Source organism: Pelecanus crispus, chromosome 3, assembly GCF_030463565.1.
Source record: "Pelecanus crispus isolate bPelCri1 chromosome 3, bPelCri1.pri, whole genome shotgun sequence".
Taxonomy (NCBI): domain Eukaryota; kingdom Metazoa; phylum Chordata; class Aves; order Pelecaniformes; family Pelecanidae; genus Pelecanus; species Pelecanus crispus.
In genome coordinates, this window is record NC_134645.1 from 23,486,485 (window position 1) to 23,512,146 (window position 25,662).

A 25,662-nucleotide genomic window follows, 5' to 3' on the forward strand; every position below is an offset into this window, starting at 1 on the left:
AGAGCAAACTCGAGACAAGATCATCAATTTATGTAAATCATTGCAGAGGGCTGCAGTTGGAGCTGAAGCAATTTGCCATATGAGGATCTGGCAAGATGTATAGAAATAAGAAAATGAGAGGATTGTTCATTTTGTAGACTTCCACAAGTGTGAAATATTTAGATTTCTCTGACACTGGTGTTTCAACAAGTTTATATCTTCAGGGGAAAAAAATGAATGTGGCTAATGTCTAGATTTATTTGTAAAGACAGCATCATGAAGAAAGCAAAAGACACTTGTTTTCTCCCATCTTTTCTAAAGGAGAAACTAAAACTTCTTTATCAAGAAAAAGTCAATATCCTTGATGCTCAAGTACAGTCTTTAAGGTAAAGTGAAATGTTTATTTTTTTTTCTTAAAATTATTGTTAATAAATTATCACTTCATAGCAACATGAACCACTCTTAAATTTAAATTTAAGTTAGGGAATGCCTGAATGTTGTGTTTTCTGATAGTGTCCCTGAAAGCTGGTTTTACATGAAGTTTTCTCAAATATAAATGTAGGAAAAGTGAATGTACTGCTGTAATGTAGCAATATAATGTAGCTATAATGTAGCAACATAATGTTGCTATTATGTAGCAACATTAGCAATATATAAATTTTATGAATTCAATTGAGTTATTGTCAGGGAGGCCCCATCCCTGGCAACATTCAAGGTCAGGTTGGCTGGGGCTCTGAGCAACCTGGTCTAGTTAAAGCTGTCCCTGCTCACTGCATGGGGGGGTTGGGCTAGATGACCTCTAAAGGTCCCTTCCAACCCAAAGCATTCTATGATTCTATGATTGTATTTATAGAAATTACAACTTGATATAAAATGTCTTTATTTTCTTTACCCTTTTTCTTTATAGAAACATCATGTCTGTTAAGGTAGACCAATCAAAGAAAAAAAGAGAAGTTAAATTTTAACTTTTGTGAGCTCTGCCATAATTAGTTTTCTTCTACTAATATTTTATATTGCAAGTTTTAGAAGTCTTAAGCATCGAACTTGTTTAGACCACATAATGATTTTGGAGCAGGAAAACATGGTTTTGAAGCATGCAGGCAGTGTTTCCAGTCATGTAACCTGCATATCTCTAAACACAAAAATATTTGAAAATAAGTCCTCATGTACTCCTCAAAATATTAAAGGTTTGAATAGGTAGCAAACTATGGAAAAACAGAGGTAGAGGCAGCCACTTTATGATTTGGTGTTCTGGAATAAACTTCCCCCTGTACACTTGTATTCATGCTGCTGCTGCTGAATCTGTTTAATTATGTTTTTCCCTAAATAAACTGTGGTTTCATATATATGAAAATTCTGGACTTTTGTGTGTGTGTTAAAAAAGAAAAGTTACTGGTAGGGAGACAAGTTTAAATATCTCATCTGCAGTGGTGAAATCTTAAATATGCAAAGCCAGTTGTGCTAGTGAAAATAAAGGAGGATCTTAAATTTCAGCTATGTAGTAAATGTTGGGTTCTTTTTTTTTCCCCCACTTGGCTTGAGGTGTAATATACACTCAGAAATAAATATTGGAGGCTAAAATAGTCTGAAAATTTCTACAAGTTCAGTATTCAGCCTCTTGATTTCTCCTAAGGGGCATGATCTTTCAAACTGTAAGTTCTGTAAAGCACTTGAGCATTTGCTAAATTTTAATTAAAGTGGGAAATTACATCGCTTTCAGTGGAACTATCTTTATTTTTAACGCTAAGCATGAATTTATGTAGGACTTGCTGATTTCTGTCCAAGATTTCCTAACAATAGGTCTGTTGTACCATGACTGTTTAAGAATATATGCAGACCAAATTCTGTTCAGGTTACAGTGGATTATATTTAATAGACCAACTACTAAAATTGGAAAAAGTGCACAGAAGATTTCCCAGATGGAAATAAGCATTCATGCAGTGTACATATCATGTGCACAGTAAATCCAATACAACCAGAATGTGTCAGACTTACTAAGTGTATGCTGCCCAGATGGCCTGCATAACAAACCAAAAGCTTTGGATTCATTGCACAATTTGTCAAATTGATCTATATGTGCACAGTGTGCGTTTGTCTGGAACTTCCTGATGTCAGCGTTCCTACCGCTTGCGCTCTCCCTGGCCTAACAGATGCTCAGAAATTCTGGAGAAAATTCTTCAGAGCACCTGGTAAAAAATTCAGAGACAAGTAGAAAACTTACCCTGTTCTTCTGGAGGTGTGGTTGACCTCAAGTTTCTGCGTATCACTCAAAGCAAATATGCTGAATACATCTGGATTTTGTCTAAGGAGCATAGGGGACTTTATCTTTCTATTGTAACTTTACAGTTAATTTGAGAGTAGAGAAGAAATGTGAAGTTGATGATATTATTAGCAAGAAAAACAGAAAAAATATCAGATGGGGGTATTGAAATATTTATACATATGATAGTGTTTCTTGCTAATGAATCCTTTACTCTGTTCAGACAATATATAAGCCTACAAGTTTTATCTAATAATTTTCTGTGTAACTTCACTATTTTCTGATACTACAGAGGGAAGGGACAAATTAATATAACTTTGTTTTGTCTATTAATAATTTTGATTGGGCAATTCAACTATTATTTCTCTGTTAAAGTCTTCCTTAGGTTGCTGAAATGTGTAAAAATAATGTTCATTACAGGCATTCTTACAGTTCTTTTTAGGTTGCATCTCTAATTATATAATGCATATAAATAGAACTTGCAGAAAAGTTTGATTGTTCAAATAATATTTTTTGTTTCTTCTTTCTAGAAAAGACCTTTCAGAATCTCAGAAGACATGCAAAGATTTGGAAGGAAGGCTAAAACACCAGAAGTCACTTGTTTCAGCCACAAATTCTAGTCGGGTTGGTGGTCTGTGTCTGAAATGCGCACAACATGAGGCAGTTCTTGCACAGACTCATTCTAACGTTCACATGCAGACCATCGAGAGAGTAACAAAGTAGGTTTGGGGGGTATTTACTTTCTCATTGAAAGTACAGTTGCTTACACTAAACCATGTAAGTCTCAATGTGTTGGGTTGCATTTATAGAGAGATGTGCGCTTGCAGAACAATGTAGTCCTAAGTTGAAGTTATAATGCTAAAATCAATGGCAGAATATGAGTGTAGGTCCCAACCACTTTGAAATCCATGGTAGTTTTGCTACTTATTTTAACTGGGAAAGAATGTTAGTCATTATCTTCTAATTATGATACCTTGGGCTGTCCAGATAATCAGACTGTTGATGGTCTGTTTCCCTCACTTTTTGTACAAACAAACCCTTTACTGTCAGAACAAATATTATGGAAGTCCATATATTTTGATTTATTATTTCCTGCAAAAGTTCCTTATCTTTCTGTAGTTTGAGGTTTTGCTGGCTCCACTTTATTATTCTTCTTGCATTTGGGGAACTTTTAGGATACACCAGCAGTGTAATCTTTTTTTTTTTTTTTTTTTTTTCTTTTCCTTCCCCCCCATTGAGTTTGCTTGGTAGGTCAGGTGTTTGGGATAGGATGCATTGCTCCTCCCTAACTACAAAAAGTCAGGGAAAAAAGTTCTTTTGGATAAAAATAAATGAAATTATTTGCTGCAGCCTTTTGTTAATTGTAGCTTTTATTTAAATTATTTTAAAAAACAGCTATACAGGCTGAATATAATATATATATAATTCAGAAATCCCAACAGCATGAAAATGTTTTTTTTTTTCTTAAGAAATACTGCTAGTCAACCATCTTAAAAAAATTCTCCCTTTCTACTTGCTAGTAATAATGATGCGATACTGCAGCCTTCTCAAAGTTTGTTTAACAGACATCTATTTATTGCAAGATATCTGAAGCTTCTTAGGATTTCCAGAGTTTTAGAATAAGCCTGCTGGAGGTGAGGTAGTGGGTCAATTAGAAGCAAGAAGACTGAAGGGACATAGTGCATATAGTCTGTCAGATGGATATTATCTCTATTCATTAGATGGCCTTTGCCAGGATATATGTATTTTTTTTCTATTGTTAAGTCCAAGAATTTTCTGGGAAAGCTCTCTGTTGCTGAAAAGTCATGTTTCAAAATCTGCTTTCGTAAGAAAAGTAATTATTTGTCACAGACACTGGAAAACATGAACAAACTATAAATCAGTACATTCTTGTCATCTTGTATTATAGTGCAGTTTGAAATAAAGATTTGAGCTGACCTATTTATCTTTCTTAAACCATTAGTTTGGTTTGAGATTTAACAAAATCTGAAAGCTACATGTTCCTGTGATGCAACTTATTAAAAACAAAGATATTTCAGTAGGGATTTTCAAAGCGACTTTGTCCAAATCTTGTTGAAATGAAATTTCAAAATATGACTGTTAGTTCTCCGGCAAGTACAAGTGTGTTATCATTCCACACAACATGAAGGAAAAAAAACCCAAAACCAAACACAGGAGTTTTCAGCCAGAATCTCTAGTTGCACCTAAAACACAGACAATTATAGTCATAATTTAAAAGCTTTCAACATATCAAAATAGTGAAAAGGTGAAGTTTAATATTACAGTTTTACTGACTGTGCTTCACTTCTTGGTATAGATCTCAGTTTCTTAGTTAACAAAAGTTCAGATGGGATGCAGAAACCAGAAGTCTTATTGTTTAGTTCCAGTTTGCAGCAAAGGGCTGTTGATTTTCATTTGATACACTTAGTGATCTGAATTACTTGTTGAACCTAACCCTTCCTTTTATTTTTTCCTTCTGTATTTCTTCACATTTAATGACAGTGTAATTTCATATTGCTTCAATCTGTTTTTTCAGAAACTTGCCTTTTTTTTTTTAATTAGCGTGGATCCCCATTTTGTAATGCCAACACAATGTTGCTCAGCTGCAATATACTTATGACTTGAGCTCTGCTGTCATTACTGGCAGTTTCACTAATGGTCCATCCTTCTGAAGTGAAGGACTGGTCAGCAAGCAAATGGTATTTTTAATACCTGCCAAGTTAGCAGTATGCTGTCTTTCACTCTTAACCCATGCTGGTTTTAGTCTTGCTTCCCTTACCACCCGTATGTCTTTTTATCGGTTAACATTTTATATTTGATATACTTGTTGGGGTTTTTTTCTCTTGAGAAAAGATATAGAAGAAATAACTGTTTTTTCTTTATATGCAGAGAAAGAGATGACTTGATGGATGCACTTGTTTCGCTGAGACGAAACATGAAAGAAATGCAACAAAGGGAATCTAATGCTTGTGAGCAAGTTAAACAAGCTGTGCAAATGGCAGAAGAGGCCAATTTAGAAAAAACAAAGGTAAATTCGTAAAGAAATGAGAGCTTTTCAGTATTCAGATCTACTGCAAATGTTAATTAGTTTTCACGCTAATGAGAGAATACATGCATAAGACCTTTATCACATGTTGATATGATGTAGTAGATTTAAAAGGATTGCACTGTGTAACTGTTTCAGAGCAGTAACATGAACTCTGTATTTGAGACCAGCTGGGTTAGCTCAGTTGGTTAGAGCATGGTGCTAATAATGCCAAGTTCACAGGTTCAATCCCTGCTTACTGCAGGGGGGTTGGGCTCGATGATCTCTCAAGGTCCCTTCCAACCCAAAGCATTCTATGATTCTATGAGTTCTTAAATCTCATCAAGGCTGTAGGGTGTGTTGCATTCTTAGGCCATTATTTAAATTCTGACGTAGTTTCCCAGCTAGGTGATAGAACTTGAATGGTAGAATTTTCAAAGGCATTCATGACATGTAGGAGGATAATTCTCACATCACATTTCTGAGCTACTCTGGAAAGAATACTGAAAATGCTTACAAACAACTCTTTTGCTTCAGAGGAGAACAGTGCAAGAACTGATCAGCTAACAGAACTCTTTGAAGATGAGAAGTCCTGTCTGATGCTACCTACAGGAAGTTTTTGGTGCTATGTAAATAATAATGATAAAACCAATTTTGATCTAATGCTTATGTTAGCCCTAGTTACTGTGTACAGTCAACTGATATTGACCTAAATTATTTCCTTGATACTTAGTGACATCTACTGTATTGTTAGTGAATTACTATGGAATTGAGAGAGGGTTGTTTTTTTTTTTTAAATGAAATGCCGTTAGGTTTAGTAGTGGAAAAGATTGATATAGTTGTTCTACTGATGAGATTGGTGTTATTCATCCAATTGGTATTATTCATCCAATGCTGTAAGACAGAGTGTGTGTGTGTGTGTGTAGGGTCTTTAACTACAAACAGTGGGGGGAAAAAAAATAATGAGAGTTGGAAATCCTATGTACTTGTTAAATTTAACTTCAGAGTATTATAGCTCCTTGGTTTTTACTGAACAAAGAGAAAGAATCCTTCTTTCTGTTGAGCCTGCTGTTCACCTGTCACATCCTGTCCCTGAGGTGTTAAATTTTTAAATTGCTTACTTGTTTACTTTTTTGGGGATGGGTTCTACAGTTGTCTGACAGAAATGTTATTCACTTACTGCTATTTAAAACTGCACAAAATACTCTTCCTCTGTGCAATAAAGTGAAGTTACCTGGTCTTCCTCTTTTTTCATTTGGTGTATTTTAATATTTAAAAAGAAAATCCCAATAAAGTCTTATTCAGTGTAGCTCATATTAGAAGAGTGGCCTAAGACTAAAACTTCGTAAGATGAATTAGTAGAACCTTTAATAAAATGGGTCTTGGTACCTATACTATTTCTGCCACATGAAGAAAGCAGCTCTGTAGGGTCTCTAGTGGCCATCATCTTCACTGCAGCAAGGAAATGTAAAGTGCTGTGTATTTGTATACAACACTGAATAGTAGTCTGTTTTTCTATGCTCAAAAACTGTTGTAATACGAAGGAACAGGAAAAAAGATTTTTACATATGCTGCATTAATTTTGCATTTTTACATGTACTGGTATTTCTCTTGGCAAGTACAAACCATCTTCCCAGTCCTATTCTACTCTTAAGGTGAAGTGCTGTTTTTCTTTGTAATTCTCATGGAATCCAATAGAATAGTCCACATAAGAAGAGTGAGGAGTTAGCATTTGCAAACCCAATGTGTTTTAATTGCAATTCCATCACCCTGCTGAGAGAAAGTCTGAACTCAGGTGCTTATCACTTAAAACCACCATTCTTTCTTGTCTTTTGGTTGTCTCTGTAGTTTGTGGCCTCTTGCCTATTACATAGAGTAAGGAGGAGATCTGGTAAGGTTAAACTTCCATAGTTGAAGCAAATCCAGGAATGTAGTTTCAACATAAATGTCATATAAGAATAATTGTTTGAACTGCTAATTATGTAGCCAAAACAGTGGAGCTAACAAAATACACATTTCTTCTTGGAACTTATTTCTTCTAGAGTTGCGTTGTTTTGCATGTCTACCAAACCACACTGGTCTTATACAGACAATTGTTTGCTGATGCTGATGATAAATTCCAACAGGAAAGGATTCAAGGCAACAACAGAGGGATTCCCTCACCAAGATAGACTTGTGCTAGGAAAGAGGTGCTGAGGAGGGTCCTGCAGAATTGACATAAACTAATGGAGGCTGTTAGAGCATTCTCTAAAAATTATGTTTTAATTTGCTTTTCTCATGAATAACCCAACACCAAAGAAATTGCATATAGGGCATTGGCTTTGAGTAAAAGAAAAATAAGCACTTTTAAAAAAACTAATTTGAAAACAAAGGGTAATAAGGTAGGATTCCTAAAAGGAGGTTACTTTAGCTTCCTTGAAATAGGATATGGTGAATATCAGTGAAATGATGAAATGAAATCTAGTTTACTAATGGGCTAGCAAGCTGCCTTTAGGGTGCTTTGAATACTTTGATTTACTTTTAATGGAGCGATGTATTTCTGATTTAAACTGACATAACACTTAACTCCTGTCCCTTTGGCAGGGATACAGGGGCATAAATTGATAGAATTTTTTCTTCCCCTAGCTTTTTTAGAAGATAGCGTCTACTGTGCTTCTTGCATATGAACTTATGTTTCTTCTATTTTGATAGCAAACACATAACCTGTGTTTTAGCAGTTCAAATTAAGCAGGGCATTTATGAATTTTCAGTAGAATTCATCTTCTCTATTTGACAAACCTGAAACTAAAAAAAAAAAAAAGTTGTTTCTTTGTATCTTTAGTTCTTTCAGGTTTCTTCTTAGCCTTCTGCACTCAGTAATTCACTTCAAGGGGAGAACAAGTGGAAGTGCATACATTATTTATTTATTTTTCTTTCAGCTATGCAGTTAGGCAGTAACCACAATGTTTGCAAGGAGTCAAATATTGGAGGCTGATTCTATGTGTACATAGGAGGCTGCTGTGATGTACATTCAGGAATTTTAAATGCAAGCCAAATAATCACCTTAGTTTTAGATAAACAGCTACTTATTTGGAAAATGTACTATGAAAAATGCTTCCATCTTTGCCATGACTTCTAAAAGCAATTAGATTTATAAATTACAGTAAGGTGTGTCTATACATACAAACATATACATCTGTTTTCAATTTGTTAGTCCTATTCTAGATGTTAACACAGTAAGGTATGTCATAGAACACTCTGGGTTGGAAGGGACCTTTAGAGGTCATCTAGCCCAATCCCCCTGCAGTGAGCAGGGACAGCTTTAACCAGATCAGGTTGCTCAGAGCCCCATCCAACCTGACTTTGAATGTTGCCAGGGATGGGGCCTCCACTACCTCTCTGGGCAACCTGTTCCAGTGCCTCACCACCCTCATTGTAAAAAATTTCTTCATTATATCCAGTCTAAATCTATTCTTCTTGAGTTTAAATCCATTATTCCTTGTCCTGTCACAACAGGCCTTGCTAAAAAGATTGTCCCCATCCTTCCTGTAGGCCCCCTTTAAGTATTGGAAGGCCGCAATAAGGTCTCCTCGCAGCCTTCTCTTCTCCAGGCTGAACAACCCCAACTCTCAGCCTGGTCTCGTAGGAGAGGTGCTCCAGCCCTCGGATCATTTTTGTGGCCCTCCTCTGGACCCGCTCCAACAGGTCCATGTCTTTCTTGTGCTGAGGGCTCCAGAGCTGGATGCAGTGCTCCAGTTGGGGTCTCACCAGAGTAGAGAAGAGAGGCAGAATCACCTCCCTCGACCTGCTGACCACGCTTCTTTTGAATAAACGCTGCTTCTTTTGTATAAACATCACACTTCTTTTGTATAAACATCATAATAACTATGGAAAAAATCGAAAGATGTCCTTTCTAATAGTAAATTGCTTTCTCTGAAGGCATTAGATAAATACCATGTTTCTTTAAAATTTTAGGTTTCTTCCACTCAAATATTTCTTTTTCTTAGGCTCTAGTCCAGTGTGAGCAGCTGAAAAGTGAGATGGAACGGCAGAAGAATCGTCTTGAAAGGGAGTTAGCTGCCCAGCTAAATAAAAGGACTGATGAAAAAGAAGCGCTGCGGGAAGAAATGAAGAAGGAAAGAGAGGACTTGGCAGCAATGGTATGAGTTGGGTTTTTTTCTATTTGTGTCTTACAATGAGCGTATAGTCCTCTTTAAACTTTCTGTTTGCTTGTCTTTCATTTTGTTTCAGTTTTGGATCTGAGAGCTCAAGTAAATCACTTCCACCATTGCTTTAAAGCAGTGGCAGGTGTCTTAAAGTGATCCTTTCAGTCTGAATAACGGAGTTTTATGCTGTGTCACTAGATACATACTAAGTTGTTGATGTTAGGCACTTCATTTTAATTTGCATATTTTCTAATGCGCTTTCTCAAAGTAGGAAAGGGTTAAGCAATATGTGATGCAAGGTTTGTACCTAGCTTCTTATAAAGATTATTATTTAGGTTGCCAAGTCAAGCATTCAGAAGTTTGCACATGTCAAAATTAGGATTCTTTGCTACTTTGAGCTCATGTATATGTATATAATAATGTTAGTGTCACATATATATTAGTTACAGTATCATAATTGCATTTAATATGGTATTTTTCAGAGTGATCTTATCATATGCTCAATGTGCTCACCTGCAGAAATGTGTTGGAATCTCTTTTTCCATTTTTGCTGATGTTTATAAACTCTTTGAGACAGAATCTGTCTCATCATTTATACTGTGACCATCACAACAGAGCCCTGATAACCTTGTTCTACACTTCTAGATGCTAGTGTAATTTGAGTATAAGACATAAGGGTTTTCTGCCTGATGGAATCTACAGAGGAAACCTCATGCACAGACTGAACAGGCTAAACTATTTAAGTGTTTAAAAAAGAGGAGGTTCTTCAGTAGTGCTGTTGCTTGTGAAATGGCTGGAAAGCTACTAGCCTAGACAGGGGACCGTGGTGATATGGTTGTATTTCTGGTCTTATGAGATGGTAGAATGAAGTTCTGAAGCTGCTACAGGAATTCAAAACCTTTGAGTCCAGTTCCAGATGTTAAAACAGGAAATAAGTGCAGTGATAGGGATTAAGTGATATTTAAGAAAGTGAACTGTTGTAAGTTGATCATCAGAAATCTGTTGCCAGGGCAAACTGAAATAAAAAATTTAACCTTATACTGGAGACAGTGAAACATTATTTAGCGACTCCTAGTTTGAGTCTTTGCTATCTATTGGAAGTTATCCTTGTTATGCATTTAGTTGTTTAGTTACAGATTTGCTTTAGAGCAGAGTATGCACTCCAAAATACAGCCTATTAGACAAGCATTTCATACCTTTTGCTAGTAGAATAATTCACTCCTTATTGTCACCACATCACATAGTATTTCATCACCCACTGAGATGTTTTACTGGAACTGATTCCCACTTTGAGCAGTTGTAGTCCTTTTTTAAATCCTACATACACATTAAACAACATACAGTGACAATATGATTATGTTATGCTTGGTAATTAAAGATATGGGATGACTTTGTAGAAAACTATAATCTATATGTGTGATTTACATCTACATGTGATTAACTACTATTATGTTTCAGGAAAATGAAATGGTAGAACTGGTATACTGTGCATCAAGTCAACCTCCATATGAATATTTTAATGCTTACTTTATGAAGTGATTTGTTTTGAAGGGGAGAATTGGCATGATCCATAAATCAGGTGGATGTATAACGAGTAAAAAATAGTTATGAATATATAATTCTCTAGGTTTGGCTTTGAATTCCTGTAAGTTAACCTAGAACTGTCAGACACCATTATTTCCACTTATATTAGTAAGCTTCTGGGCTAAATAGCTGAAGGGTCACTGTCTCTCTTTTATTGTTACATTTTTTTTACCATTCAGCAAATTTTGATCTGAATTACATTTGAATTTTTAACATACTATTCCAATATGATTTTTGTACAGCATCATGCTTTGATCTATAGTGCTGACATGTTTTCTGAACCTGAAAATTAATTTATGATCTGTGGTTGCAATGACAATTTTCTTTACGTGGGAGAACGTGATTTGGTTTAAATCAATCTACATAAAGGATGGATAAGAAGGTGTTAAATAGTACTCTTACAGCTGCAAGACTAATGCAACCAGCTGCTTCTGACACTTTGTCCATACTAACAAGTCCTGGAGACTAGTCCAGTTAATGAAAAGTTTCAAATAAACTGCTGTATGATAAATTAATTCAACATAGTGAAGCTATTGTTAAAATAATTTAGCCATATTCTGCTATATTTTAATTTATATTTTTATTATATTTTTATTGCATATATTTAAATTTTTATTCTATTTTTAATGCTATGTATTTTGGCTACATAACTACAGTTGCTTTCAAGGAGAAAGTCCCACAAGATTTCGATCTGTGGTTGGTCAAATTGCATCATTACAGTGTTCCTGGGTTTTTTGCAGGTGACGGCCATGTCTGAGAATGTGGCCATGTTGGAGGCTCAGGTAGAGAGAATTACAAGGGAAAAGAACTCTCTAGTTAACCAGTTAGAAGAATCACAACATCAGCTTGCATCTCATGAAATGGAGATGAATAAGGTAGGCACGTTTATAAATGAGTATTGGGGTTGGTTTTCCTTATCATTGTGAGTTGAAAGGTGAAAAATCTTTTGTTTCTGCATTTTTCCCCTCTATTGGTAAAGAACGTGTGATAAATGTAAATTTCATCTGAAAATCCCAGAGACGCAGTTTTACGAGTAACAACATAACTTTTTCAGTCTGCCAAGTCACCCGAAGATGCAAAAGCTAAGCTTTCTACCTCACAGACTATGCAAATCACTCTTTAAAACTGCAATCCAGTGTTTTGTTTAAAGTTGCATTTCATGTGAATGAGACACCATAGTATTCAACCCTGTCCAGTAATTGCTACCTCTGGGATATGCAGTGCTAAAAAGGGAGCTGTATCAAATCACTGTTTTTCAAGTACTTTCCAGTAGAATTGGTATGCAGTGTACTGTTTTACTCATTAATGTTGACAGGATGCCTTTTACAAAGAGATCTTTCTTCCAGTTAAGAATTACAGCTTCACATCTATCTGTTTATGTGTATCACTTCTGGGTGCTTTATTTTGCATATGTTTATCAACCTGTGAGAGCCTTAATGTGGGTCATAACATGAGAAAGCAAAAACAATTGCCATCCAAAATTTATGCTGGGAAATGACACATTGTTAAAGTAACTATTTTTATTCACTTAGTTTCATCATTCACCTCTTACAGAAATAACTACAACTTCATGAAGATGAGGGGATGCTAAATTTCTATAGAATAGACAATCTGAGAATTCAGAGTTGTTAAAGCCTCTTGAAACATCTGTATATCTTACCAATAATCCCAGGGCCAATCGTACCTCCGCAGTTGTTAACTGCAAGGTTTTGGCAAGCAATTAATTCTTTAGGCCTCTAGAGGCTTCTGGAGAGGTTTTCATCAGTTCCTGTTTTCCTCTGCTGTCCCTGCTGGTAGAAATAGGTGAAAGTGTTGCAGAAAACTTACAGCAAAAAGTCATCCAAACTTACTAGAAAATTTAATTCCATTTCACCTGAAAGACAAATGAGGGAGCATTTTAAGAATGTCAAAATTGTTTGATTTACCATTTCTGAAACACACTTTTGGTTTTTCAGGCTGGGTTCACAGGTGACTAGCACCGCTTATGGGGAGGTGGGGGGGAAAAAAGTAGTAGGTATAAATATCTGTTGGTCTGGAAAGAACAATTTTGTAGCCCACCAATTTGAAGCAATCTCCCAGGAGAGGTGACGCTGTGGTTCCAGTCCCCGCTTCAGTTAATGTCAATCAATACAAAGTTGACTAGGTGGCCACCTTGCAGTAGTCTATGCTGTGTTTTTATTGCACTGTCCTGAGAGACTGGAAAACTGCATTTGTGTCCCTGTCCTGAACTGAGATGTCTCAAACATCCTGGAGCAAGGTCCTGGCCATTTTTGCTGTCGGGATCATGTGCATCACCCTGACCTTTTTCATTGACTATGTAAGTGACATCTATGCCTGCTTGTGAATCTGACTCCTTGTTTCCAAACTCAGTTTGCTATTATTAAAAAAAGCAAGTAGCAACATCTTTCCTTTTGGGTTTTATCTGAAATATTTTTTTCTGCATGCACCAGAAGTCAGGGAAAAAAGTTTGGAGTGAGAATCTTTTTCCTTCATTCTGAACTACAAGGAGACTGAAAAATCCATTATTAGGACAGCACCATCTGCTGATTCTTCTGCGTTATTCACTTTGTATGGTGTTTGGGGGAGCTGAAGGCAAGGATGGCTGTATTTTTTTTTAATTTTGCTTGGAGGAAGTGACATATCGCGCTTTGTTACATATCCTTCATATAAAGAAAGGAGGAGGTAGAAAGACAGGGTTGGCAATCCATGCAGTTGCATCTGAGGATTTTTTAGTTGCATACGATATTTCAATATTGAAAAAAGATAATGCTCTAGAACTTTGCCATTCTTCAGAACATTTGCTGCCTTGGGTTGTTTGCAACTGGGCTAAATTCACAAGCTGTCCTTTGAATTTATAAGTGATGATGCTTCTTAAAGTTATGACAGTTGGTTTGGTTTTTTCCTAAGGTGATTTGATTGCAGTGTGCGTATTTACTTTTACCCTACCTTTTTTTAAGAAGAAGAAGAAGAAAAAAAAAAATAGTGAAAATGAGAAGAGGTATGAGACTGAAAAATAGAAATTAATGTGGGTTGTAGAATGTGTATGAGGAGATTGTTGAGAAACACAGAGGACTGTAGCAGCAAATTAAAAGTGTGCACATCTAGGAAGCAAGTCTGGTGAAAGAATATAAGTTGGGCAGGGAAACAGTGAGCTGGAAAGAAAGTCCTCTAAGAGTAGCTGTGAGTAAACACATTTGTGTTCTCATGAGGGAATGTGCATGTATTTATGTTTGGTTAATTAAAGTGAAATGAAGAGGCACAAATTGGAGGTGATTGCACAGGGTAAGGACAAAAAGGGGACAGCTTGTCCACCATCTTTCTCCATTGCCAACAGACAAGATCAAATAGAATCCTTTAAAAGTCTTAGATAGGCAAACGGGAGAATAAGATCCCTGCACAGCACTAGTGAAAGTTGTGTGGGAGGGATTGGTGTGGTTTTTTTGTTTTTCTTTCTCTTTCTTTCTCCTAACCCCTCCCCAGACCCTCTGAAGTTCAGCTGCCTTCAGGTGGAAAGGAGTGAGGAGGTAGTATAAGGAACGTCCCAACAGCAGAGAATAATTGTTGCCTTTGTGGAAGTGATACTAGATTTCTTTAAATATTGCTTTGATCCACTTCTTCTGGCCCATGTATATATTTGAATTAGGCATTGCTTTTAAAGAATTTATCTTCAGTTTGTAGTAAGTCTATAATGCTCTGATCTAACTTCAAAAATTACTGTATTAACATCTAAACTTTTTCTTTCTTAACAGTGGAAAACTGGCAAGATAGGAAGCTATGCCCTTATATAGGAGTGTGATAGATCCTTTACTTCTAGGTTTTGAAAGTGTTGACATAGACTTTCTTGGGATTTTAGAGAGAATGGGAGAAGAATATAAAACCAGCAACTGTAGTTTAACTGTATTTAGTAGCACATATATTTACAACATAAATATTTATACTTAGCAAAATCTTGATCCAAATATAATTGAATCTAGAAGGCACTGCATATTTCAAAGTTAATGACTGTATAGAGAATTCAGATCCACCTTTTTATATAAAAACATTTACCATATGTAGTCTTAAAATATCTGTAAATTAAAATATGTTGCATTTAAATGACCTCTAGAGGGCACCAAAAGATCTAATTGCAAACCCTGGGCTATGGATTCTTCAAGCTACAGATCATGTTGTCTGTATAATCTAACAGGTGTGTGGAGAAATGCGCTATCAGTTGAATCAAACCAAAATGAAGAAGGATGAGGCAGAAAAGGAGCTCAGAGAGTACAGAACAAAAACTATAAGGGAGCTTGAAATTAAGGACCAGGTAAGAGATAATACTGCTATAACTTTGCAGTTATTAGAAGCCTAAGTAGGGTTATTTCGGAAGCTGGAATGATTCGTTTTTCTAATAGTGGTCATTTATTACTGTTAAATGGTTTCTAAATTAATGGAAACAAGCCAGATATTACTGTTAAATAAATACCTCTTAGTTATCTTATTCTTGTTTTCAGCCCTAGTATGTTCAGTTTTACATAATACTCATCCCATGTTTTCATATAGAATTACTCTATCATATGTGTTGATGCAACGTACTTAAATTGTATGTACTGTATACATATGTTTATACACTTTCTCTCACAAATAAATCCGCACATAATTACATATACATGCAGCCTGACAAAACATTAAAGACTCTACGTATAACCTAACTATACCAAAAATGAAAATCATTTATCTTCCAGTTTCTTTAAAGATGCAAGGTTAATGAATGCTGGGATTCATAGAAAAGTTTTGTTTTTTTTTTTTTTTTTAAAAAGGGCAAAACAAAAATAACTTTCTAAAAAAAATAACTATATAAAAATTCTACTAGGCATTAATTGTTGATTATCTAAAAAAAAAAAATCTAAAACTGTGTTTTATAATAATACAAAAAACAGTATGTGCCTTACAGGTAGTCTGTGAGAAAACATCCCATGCAGTAAGAATGATTAATAGAGTAACCTGCAACATGCTTGGCAAACAGCTTGGGCAGGTGTAATCTGCATCTTTTGAAGTGCCCTTTTTGTCGAGGTTCTATCCGTTTTTGTCTAGGTATTCAAACTTCCAGTTATTCCTTTAGAAGTTGTGATTTGCACATGAGTGGATGTCTTCTGAATACACAGATGTATAAGATGCACATGAGGATAATTTTTTTATATGCATTTTGTTATTAGAGCAGCCTATCCAAGAAGTTTTAAATAATTATTTTTCTTGTAAATAAGTGAACAAATCGGGTCCCTGTGTAAGAATATATGTAAGGAAAAATGCAGTATTTCTAAAATTATGTTTTTATTTACCAGTTCCCCAAAATCTTCATGTAGGACAGTAAGTTTATTAACTTAATAAAGTACAAGCTTATGCTGGAAGCAATATTAATTCAAATTATAATCAAAAGCTATGTAAAATCCAAAAGATAAGTTTATTAGACAACATAACTCTTCAATATGTATAGAAAATTGTACAGCACAGAAAAACAAGGGCCTTAAAGCATTTTGTTTTCAGGGTTGACTTTTTTTTTTTTTACTCCTGCATCCTTTAGGCCTAAGGACACTTTAAAAAACAAAAAACAGGCTTGTCGTCTGTGTCTTGACAGATATCACAGATAAGAGAGTTGGCATAATCTTGGCATACAAATAAAACAGGATGTGTTTAATAAGATATTTGAAGAAGTATCTTGGATTTTAAATCCTGTTCTCCAACTTGCTTCAGGATTGCCTTTTGAACAAATTGCAAAATTTAACAAAATATTTTAACCTCATGTATCGACATACTGGTATTTTATTCAGTGTGGGAATGAATACACCAAAATGTGGTGATTTATAATTTGATCTGATTAAATTGAAGTGATGGGAGGGGAAGTTCCTATCAGCAAAAATATTAGAGTAATTCAGTAATTACATAAAGTAATTATATTGTTCAAATATGATTGTTGGTTCCTTAAAAAAAGGAAAACAAACTATTTTGAAATTCTGAGGCTCAGCATCTAGCAGCTGTTTTATAACTGTAGCTCTAGTAACCAAGAAAGTTCTGTATAGGTCCTAACATTATTTAATATGTTAAAAGGCAACCAAAAAAAGTATGCATACGTTTTGGGGTTTGGTTTTGGGGGCGGGGGAGGGGGCTTGTTTTTTTTAAAATAAAATATAAACAAATGTTAAAAAATCATTGTAAATTATTTCATTTGAATGAAGTGGAAACAGCTCAGTTGCATCTTACTTTGTATTTAAAGAAAAACCTAAAACGTTTCATCTTATATGGCACTGAATAGCAAACAGTAATTGTTCTTTGGTCTCTCAGCCATGACCTGACCTTCTGGCTAAGAGAGAGAGTTGATACCTTCCTTGGCCACCATCTGTTCGTAATAAATACATTTTTCTTTTTTAAAAGTAGAGACACAATAATGTATGAATATTTTCATGCTATTCTATATTAAATGGTGCATTTTTCTGTTTTAAAAGCAAAGAATCGTGTTTAAGATTGTCTTTTGATACATTGAAAGTGAGTTTACTGTTTCTTGAGGTACGATTGTATTTTTAATTGTGCTGTGCATAAATTTTGGTTCTGAAGATGTATTTTAGTTTGTATGTAGTGACTTTTAAAAAGAGATTAAAGTTATTCAGGTGTGTCAGCATAGGCAGAAATCCCTATATGTACAATTTAGGATCATCAGATACATATACTTATATGTCAGTAAATACAGATATGTACTTGTCATACACTGATATTTATAAAGTTCTTCAAAACTGAATTTGTATCATTTAGGAAAATTAAAGGGAGTATATATCTTTGGTCTCATTTTTTTTTATTCTAATATTTCTTTTCCTATCTTTATTACTCAGTTAAGACTAATAACAAATATTGGCACCTTGGTATGACTATGTTATTAATATTTGACATGAATATTTTCTAGAATGAAAATGAAGCAATGAGTAATGTTACCATTTAAATTGAATAAGTGTTTTGTAATATCATCCATCATGATCCTGGTTAACATTAGGATTATGGAGGGAGGAGGGGAAAGACATATACCACACAAGTTTCTCTACACAAAACCTGCATCCGTTCATCTGGCCCAGTATGTTATAAAGTAGCATAACCTACTGCCCCCTCTTTTTCTCTGTCTGCCCTCCCATTGTGGATGTAGCTGTGCTGAAAGAACAGTGTTTTGCTTCATACTTTTCCTTCTTAGGAACAAGCTTTATAAGTTACACTGGTATAATGCCTTCATGGCAGTAAACTGTGTCCACACTAGGGGTTGTACTAGCACAGCTATAACAGAGAAAAGTCACGCCCTAACCTAAATAGCTGTTATCAGAACAAAAATTGTGTGGCATATTTGACACAGCAGGACTTCACTTTTTATAATACTTTTTCTGTGAATTTGGAAGCACTGTGTGGCATAATTTTTGCATTTCTAATAGAAACCATACTTCTGACACACTATGAAATCTGTTTCCTCAGATTAGTATCACTTGTTCTTTTCTGCTCTGCATTATAAAAATTAAGCACACTGTTAATCCTTTGCTTTCTGTTTGTCTGTAAATCATTTTTTATTTGGTTTATAAAATCTTGCAAGCTTCAGCATGTAGAAGTGAAAACAGTTTTGTAGTATTGGTTTATGTAGTCCCAGCCAATTTGGGCGTCATCCTTATTAGATAGTTCTTACCAGTAGCATTGCACCACTGGGAGTTGTGGTCTCCTTGTAATAAAGCAATAGGACGTGTTAAATCTAATTTCAGAAACTAAGTGAAGCTTTTCAGTTTTATTTTGATAAAATTTAATGGATGATATTGCAAAACACTTATTCAATTTTAAATTTTGTTTTGAGGAATCGGGTAAATACTTTGTGTAGAAATAAATCCAAGCTGGTAATCTTAATCTGTAAAAAGCCATTATTTTAATACTGTCTTTAAAATTGGGCAAACATAGTTTGAAGCAGGGGACTACAGAATTCTGTTGCCTACCTTGTAGGTGACAGAATGAAAGGCTTCAGAAATATTATACCAAACCCCACAGATTTTTAAGAGTTGCCTATATGGAAGTTCATGAGCCCAAATAAAATGGAGAGTCACTGATATGCACAACCTATACAAATGGAAAGAGCTACACATCAAAGCATTTTTGTGTAGTATGACAGAACCTAAATGATGTCTCTGTACACTACAGACTGACAATTTTGCAGACAAATAAAAATCTGGCAAAATTGCAGTCCAAAAGCATTTTGCCAAAAGGTATTTTGGGAATGTTTATCTCATTTGTCATAAATCCGTGATTTGTAGTAACCTAATTTAGACATTATAAGTGGAGAGATTACTGACTCTGTCTTCATCAGAAATAACGGAGGCCAAGAATTTGGGTATATATCCTGGAAATACTGCAGTGTCCGATGTAAGATCAGTACAACCTTCTGAAGACACTGATCCACTGAAGTGTCTTTTTATGAATACGTATCAGGCTTCCATGAGTCAGGCTTTAAAATACTAGATTTTTTGACAAGCTGGGACATTCAGGATATCACCAGATGTTTTGAAATTTAGTAAAACTGCAAGTTTTAATAATGCTGGTTAAGATGGGTTAGGATTATGTGTTATGTGTATTCTTGTAACAGTCCTATACCTAAGATTTCGTGACCTCATTAATTAAAAAGATGCTCTGGAAGTTCTGTTTAGAAAAGAAATTCTGTTAAATCAGTAAATATACTTGAATACTGTTTGGCAGGGAGGAGAAACCCCACACCTAGCAGACAACTTGAAACTCTTAGCATCAAGTTTTTCTTACCTGGTCTGATCTTGAGTATAATGGCCTTAAAAGTAACAAAAGCAAATTGCTTTTGGACAAGAAAGCATTAAGAAAATGTGATAACCTTTGCTGTAACTGAACTTTTTTTAATGTAGCATTTTCGGTTTGGGGCATTCAATGCACTAATTGGAAAATGGGTAAATAAGGAGGGAGTAAAATGATAGTACTTTATGCCTTGCTTTGATATGAATTTTCTGACCTGTTCAGGAGGAACATAATTCTTTTTTTATAACTGAACTTACTAGCCCATCTCAAGATTTTTGAGGAAAAACATTGATCTACAACCCTGCAATATATAACAAAAGAAATGCTTCATTACAATTATGATATGTCTGCTGCTGCTCTGCTACAGCATTGCTTTTTTCTGTCAGCCATCCATTCCTCAAGGATCAGTGGTATGAGCAGCCTTCATTAAATTCTTTGTTACATTTCCATAAGAAAAATCGTTGGGACTGGCATTCCCAGGAGTGGAATTTTCTGTACTGACTGGTCTGCATTTTCTGGACTGGTCTGCTTCCCCCAAGCAGCTGGCCTGCTAAGAGGAATGACCCAGTTCGTAATCAGGATTTTATTGTTCATAGGTGTAGTTGGCCCATGTAACTTTGATCCATGTTCTGTCATGCAGTGTGATGTCACCCTGTTAGTATATAGAAAGAGAAAATCATTTATGTGCACTCTATGTTATTCAAAGTAGGAAAAGAATTGCATAGCTCTTGGTATAGTGTGTATATGCATTATATTTAAAGAAATGCTTGTTTTCTGCTGGGTTTTTTTCTTCTTCTTAGACTAGAAAAATGGTTGCTTTATCGATAGTCATTATGCCAACAATCAGAAGAAAAAGAGTGTAAAAGTCCCTGACTCTCACTTGTCAGTTGTTACTTCATAGGTTTTCTTTCCAGCTATTCCTTAATGCTGTCCAGGAAGAAAAAGCCAATCCCACATCAGTAATCTCAAATACGTGTTTGAAAGGATAAAAGGAATAAGTTTTGTTCTCTCCTGTTTTTTAATAATGTAGTAGGACTAATCTTCCTTTTCCTTTTTTTCTATATGCATCCCTCCTTTTCTGAAATTCCTTTATCAGCAAGGAAACCATCTATTTTGCACCACCCATTCTCCCCCCTCCCTGTCCCCCCCAGTGCAATCCATTTAAAAAAAAAAAAAAAAAAATCTTGTTCCACTGTGGAACAAAATCACTTTCTTATCTCTGCTGGTGGCTGCTGAGCTAATCTCCAGTACAGCAATGTTGTCTGTTAAAATGTGACTGTAGTAATCTCTATGGGTTTGGAAGTTTTGTTCCTGAATAGTACTGCAGTTCAAATATTTTCGCAAATTAAAAGCAAATATTTTCAGGGAAATAATGAGGTAAAATCCTTGTACAACATGGTTCAGCCATTCGCTCTTGTCTGTTTCCTAGGGTATTTATCCACAGTATCCAGGGGCCATGTTGCTCTTCGAGAGTTTGCACAACGACAGACACAATTAAAAAATTTTGTGTGTGTGTGTATTCATAAATATATACTTAGAAACATGATTTTTTTTCTTGCCCCAGCTAACAGTTACAGGTAGAAAGTTTGCTTCAACAAGATTTAAAGGTGTGTGCATTAAAGAGCATTCCCCCCTCCATTCTATTCCCAGGAAGTTTTTCCAGCACCCCTGCTCTTCCTAGCAAACTACAGCGTCCTGTCTCGTAATTCTCAATCTTTTTGGAAGCAGAGGGTTTGTGGCTGCTGACCTTTGATTAGGTAATGGCTCTCATCTTGAGGCTCTACCTTTTAGTGGAGCACATGGGGTGCCACAGCACTGCCAGGTGCCGTTACATTTCTTTGCAGTACGAGTGACAAAGTGGTCACAAAACTGCTTCTCTTTGAGGAATTCAAGGGTCCCACCAGATCAGGCGAGAATAACAGCCACCCAACAAATTAGAGCCTGCACTGCTTATCTAGGTTATGTCTTTGCTTGTTCCTCTGGTCTTTAGAGGTCAATTGATTTGTGAGCCAGCAATATGGGAAAACCCTTCAAAGGAACTGTGGGTGTTTATTTGGGTTACTTCTCTTCTTGCATTTCTGCTTGCATTAGTTGCCTTTTCACATTTCTGTTTTGGGTTAAATGATTTGTAGAATTTGCAGTTGTCTTATGATTTTTGTGAACTGACCTCTTTGAAAGAGGTGGTCTTTGTGGACTCTTTAAAGCCTTGTATGCATTGTATTTCTTACTATTTTTTCTGTATATTCTCATAGCTTTATAATAAATCCACTTCCAGAAAGGAGATCTCCCATTTAAAACCAAATTTAGTTTTCATAACTGCTTTGTATCTTCATTCAGATTTGAATGGGATGCAGCAGTAATTCATATACAGCGCAAAAAGGAGAAAAACCTTGTTGGGACGTGGCGGGCGTTAACCTCGTGATGGCCCTAACTCTCTTTACCAAGTTGGATAGTTCTTCAGGTGCAATATGCTATGTCAGATGGCCATGCCTGGGAGGTCTGAGGTTTAGAGACCACTCAGAACCTAGAGTTGCTTGATTGATATCAGGATTAGGATAGGAATGACTGCAAGTGACCCCTGCTGCATATGGACTTTCCTCCAAGTAAAACACCCTGAAATCTTGCTACAAAAACTGCCTTGTTTTGCTGGGGTTTTTTAATTAAAAAAAAAAAAAAAAAGTAATGTTGTGGTAGTGTATGATTGTTCCGTCCCTAATTAGTATGTTAAAAAGTAAAGAAAGCAACATGGTTTGAGATCAGTGTTAAACAGTGAAAAAATTCCTGTCACTGTTACATATAATATTTAAGCGTATATGAATGTCCGTACTGGTGGCACCTCCTAGAAAGACTTTAATTATAGCCTCAGTCCTGTGCACTATCACTGATTTCATTGCTTTGAAGGGCTGCTTTAGTAAATGAAACTAAGCATGTGGGCATCAGGGCCTGTAAACTTTTACGGTGTATTAGTTGAAGTGTATGTGTTTTTATAGACATTGATTGCCTTTTGGGGATGTACCTGCAAATACCAACCACCATAGTAATTATCTTTCACTTTTTATTACTTTATATTTGTTCTTCTATTTTTGGTTCTATTTTGTGCCCCTTTAATCTTTTAATAATGGTGGAGAATGAAGTATGAAACAAAAAGAAAGTGTTGTAAATTCACAAAAATATTTTCCCCTCCAGAATTACTTTACTGAAGGATTTTTTTTTTCAGGTTATATTCAGGTGTATTTTCTTACCTGATGCATGAGCATACTGGTACAACAGTGAATGTCATAAATCACTTATTCATTCATTTGGTTTTAGTGTATTTTTGATTTTGTTAAAAATCTTCTAAAGTTGTTTTTGCATTTACTTTAGAGTACGAGTTCTTATATCACTGCTTAATCATTCTCATTTGTTTAAAAAAAAGCATTTGTCTTTTCTGTCAGTTTGCTGCTGTTTAAAATTCTGTGAAAAACATCTGCTGGTTTGGAATTTAAAGTTGCGTTTTTCTGCATACAATAGAATCAGCACCACTATGAACAGATTTAAACAATTATTTTAATCTTTAATTTGGCTTGTTTTGAATGAAATTATTTCATTTTATCCGAATTTGTAGAGATAAAGACATGTCTAGTTAATTAAACAGCACGTTTTTACAACATACAGAAGTATTGTTAGGTGAAGATAATTTCAGATAATTTATGAAGAGTATATTTGAAGATTGATCCAGTGTTTGAGAAATCATCTTTTACGTTTTCCAGTAAGTTGCATTTATGTCACTGAATGCGCATCTCCAGTGTGTTCACCTAAAAATGCATTGTGAAAATCAGAAGATAATCTGTAAACTCATCATAAACTAGTGAATGAGAAGTGAAATACTTTAAGTGTTTCAAGAAGAAAATACAGAAGGGTCCTATATACTTCAAAGTGGAAAACTTAAAATATAAAATGTGGCTGGTAGTGATGTTGAAAAAAAAATAATTGATACAGAATAAAATTTTACTGCAGTGATCGCCAGTGCTGTTTTTGTTCAGTAAAACTTCTTTCTTGTAACGGAATTGGATATGCATGCAGAATGGTGTTAATGTGTTTCAACTTACTAATAATGATGTTTGTCTTACTGAGGTTTAGCCTGCCATCTTTCAATGGCAGAGTGCCTGTTGATATTCCTGGGAGTTTAGGCAAGTGCAGTGCAAGACAGATTAAACGGTACTTTTAAATTATGTGCAGAAGTAATAAGAATATTAAAGTTGTGGAGTTAAGCACCAGAAGTTGCCTGTTCCAACCTTAATGTAGTCTTGTTGTACATATACATTATGATAATTCTGTTCCTTGTTATACTGAAAATCTGTTTCAGATTTTCTTAAATGCAAGATTGTCATCTGTCTTTTTACAGTTCTGTGCTCCATCTCCTGTCTCTCACATACATTGAAAAGTTAAGTACCTTGAAGAAATACTCTCTGGTCATGTTGTAAAAAGCTGTATCACAAGTGATAGGCACTGAGGGATCAAATTAACGCTGCATGAGAAGCAGAGTTGTCAGCAAAATACTTTAGTTGGTGGTTTGTTTCTGTTTCTCTCCCTACAGTTACGCTGGGGCCCAGATAGCAGCTACAGAACTGCTTGCAGATTCCCAGTAGAAGAAATGGGAACTAAAAGTAACACAAAAATTAGTTTGAGTCTGAGTAGTTTTGGAACAATGCTACCTGATAAAGTTCCTGCAGGAACAGTAAAGATGACCATTGGTTCTGTGATTTCTCTGTATTTTAAATTCTCATTATATTGTGATGACCTAGTGATGGACTGGACTTGATGTATTTCAGGACAGAGTGCATTTTTTGTGAGACTATTTGTGAGACTATTATTGTTTGCAGGAGAGGGAAGTGGGTTTTTATTGTATGAACTAGTCTCAAGTTCTGAGGATTCATGTGTTTCAAACTATTATCGGAGTTTTTAAACCAAAGTAACATGTAGCATTCACAGTATGGGCTGTGTGTTTTCAGCATGATAATGTGTGGCTCCTACTAAATTATTTTCAGTGAACATTTTCTGGTGTTTCAGAAACAAGAATTTAGTTGATACACCTAAGTATACCTGGATTAGATGCTTGTAGTTTCCGAGTTGCTGTTAGCACGTGCTCTTGGGTGGCATTTTTCTGCTGTCCCTTTCTCATGAGGTTGTCTGCTATTTCTGCTATAGTCACTGCCAGAATTCTTGTGTAGAATTCCTACTCTTCATATAGCTCACACTGTGAGTACCTCTAAATGTTGGTATTTTAAGAGATATGTATCTATATACACCTACACACATGCATAAACACACATGTACGTGTGTGTGTAGAGGAGCTGATTCTGAATTTTGGAATTACTGACAAAAGTAGGTTTTGAAGAACAATTTTACTTCTGCTGTGCTTGCTTTCTTAATACTTTTTATAGAAATCATAAGACTCCTGTGGATCTTTAAAGATCCTGTCATGGAGTCATTGTCTGAGAATTTCCCTCTGCACTTGCATGACAACTGAAACCTATGGATGTATTCTTGGGTTCAACCCTGCAGGTTCAACATCTGGCTGATGGAAGCAGAACATTTTCACCAGAGGTTCTTGCACTTGGAATTTGCTTCCTTCTGTGGGTCTGTGTCAAAACCTGACTGAGCCTGTTTAACTTGAGGCAATGGTGTAAAGCCCATCTGTTCCTTGAAACTTTTCCCTGAAGGAGTGAAGTAGAGTGTATTTATGTTCTCAGCTGTGGTTGTGCTTTTTCAAATACTTTGTTGATGCTTTTCGACTAATTTGCGGTTTGGTTTTTTTAAAGGTATACTGAATGGATGTATTCTTAAAGCAAATTTTAAGAATGTTGCAGAACTTCACTATCTTTGAC

At 35.4% G+C, this 25,662-nt stretch overlaps 1 protein-coding gene across 1 annotated transcript in view; it reads left to right on the forward strand.

Annotated features, from left to right (window-relative positions):
* SDCCAG8 (SHH signaling and ciliogenesis regulator SDCCAG8) overlaps positions 1 to 25,662 on the forward strand; it is a 113,206-nt gene that overhangs the window by 18,726 nt on the left and 68,818 nt on the right. Inside the window, exons 7-12 of the mRNA XM_075707547.1 lie at positions 301 to 365; positions 2,770 to 2,958; positions 5,129 to 5,267; positions 9,251 to 9,403; positions 11,734 to 11,868; positions 15,180 to 15,296. Of these exons, the coding sequence (XP_075563662.1) occupies positions 301 to 365; positions 2,770 to 2,958; positions 5,129 to 5,267; positions 9,251 to 9,403; positions 11,734 to 11,868; positions 15,180 to 15,296 (798 nt within the window). The remainder of the gene's footprint in view (positions 1 to 300; positions 366 to 2,769; positions 2,959 to 5,128; positions 5,268 to 9,250; positions 9,404 to 11,733; positions 11,869 to 15,179; positions 15,297 to 25,662) is intronic.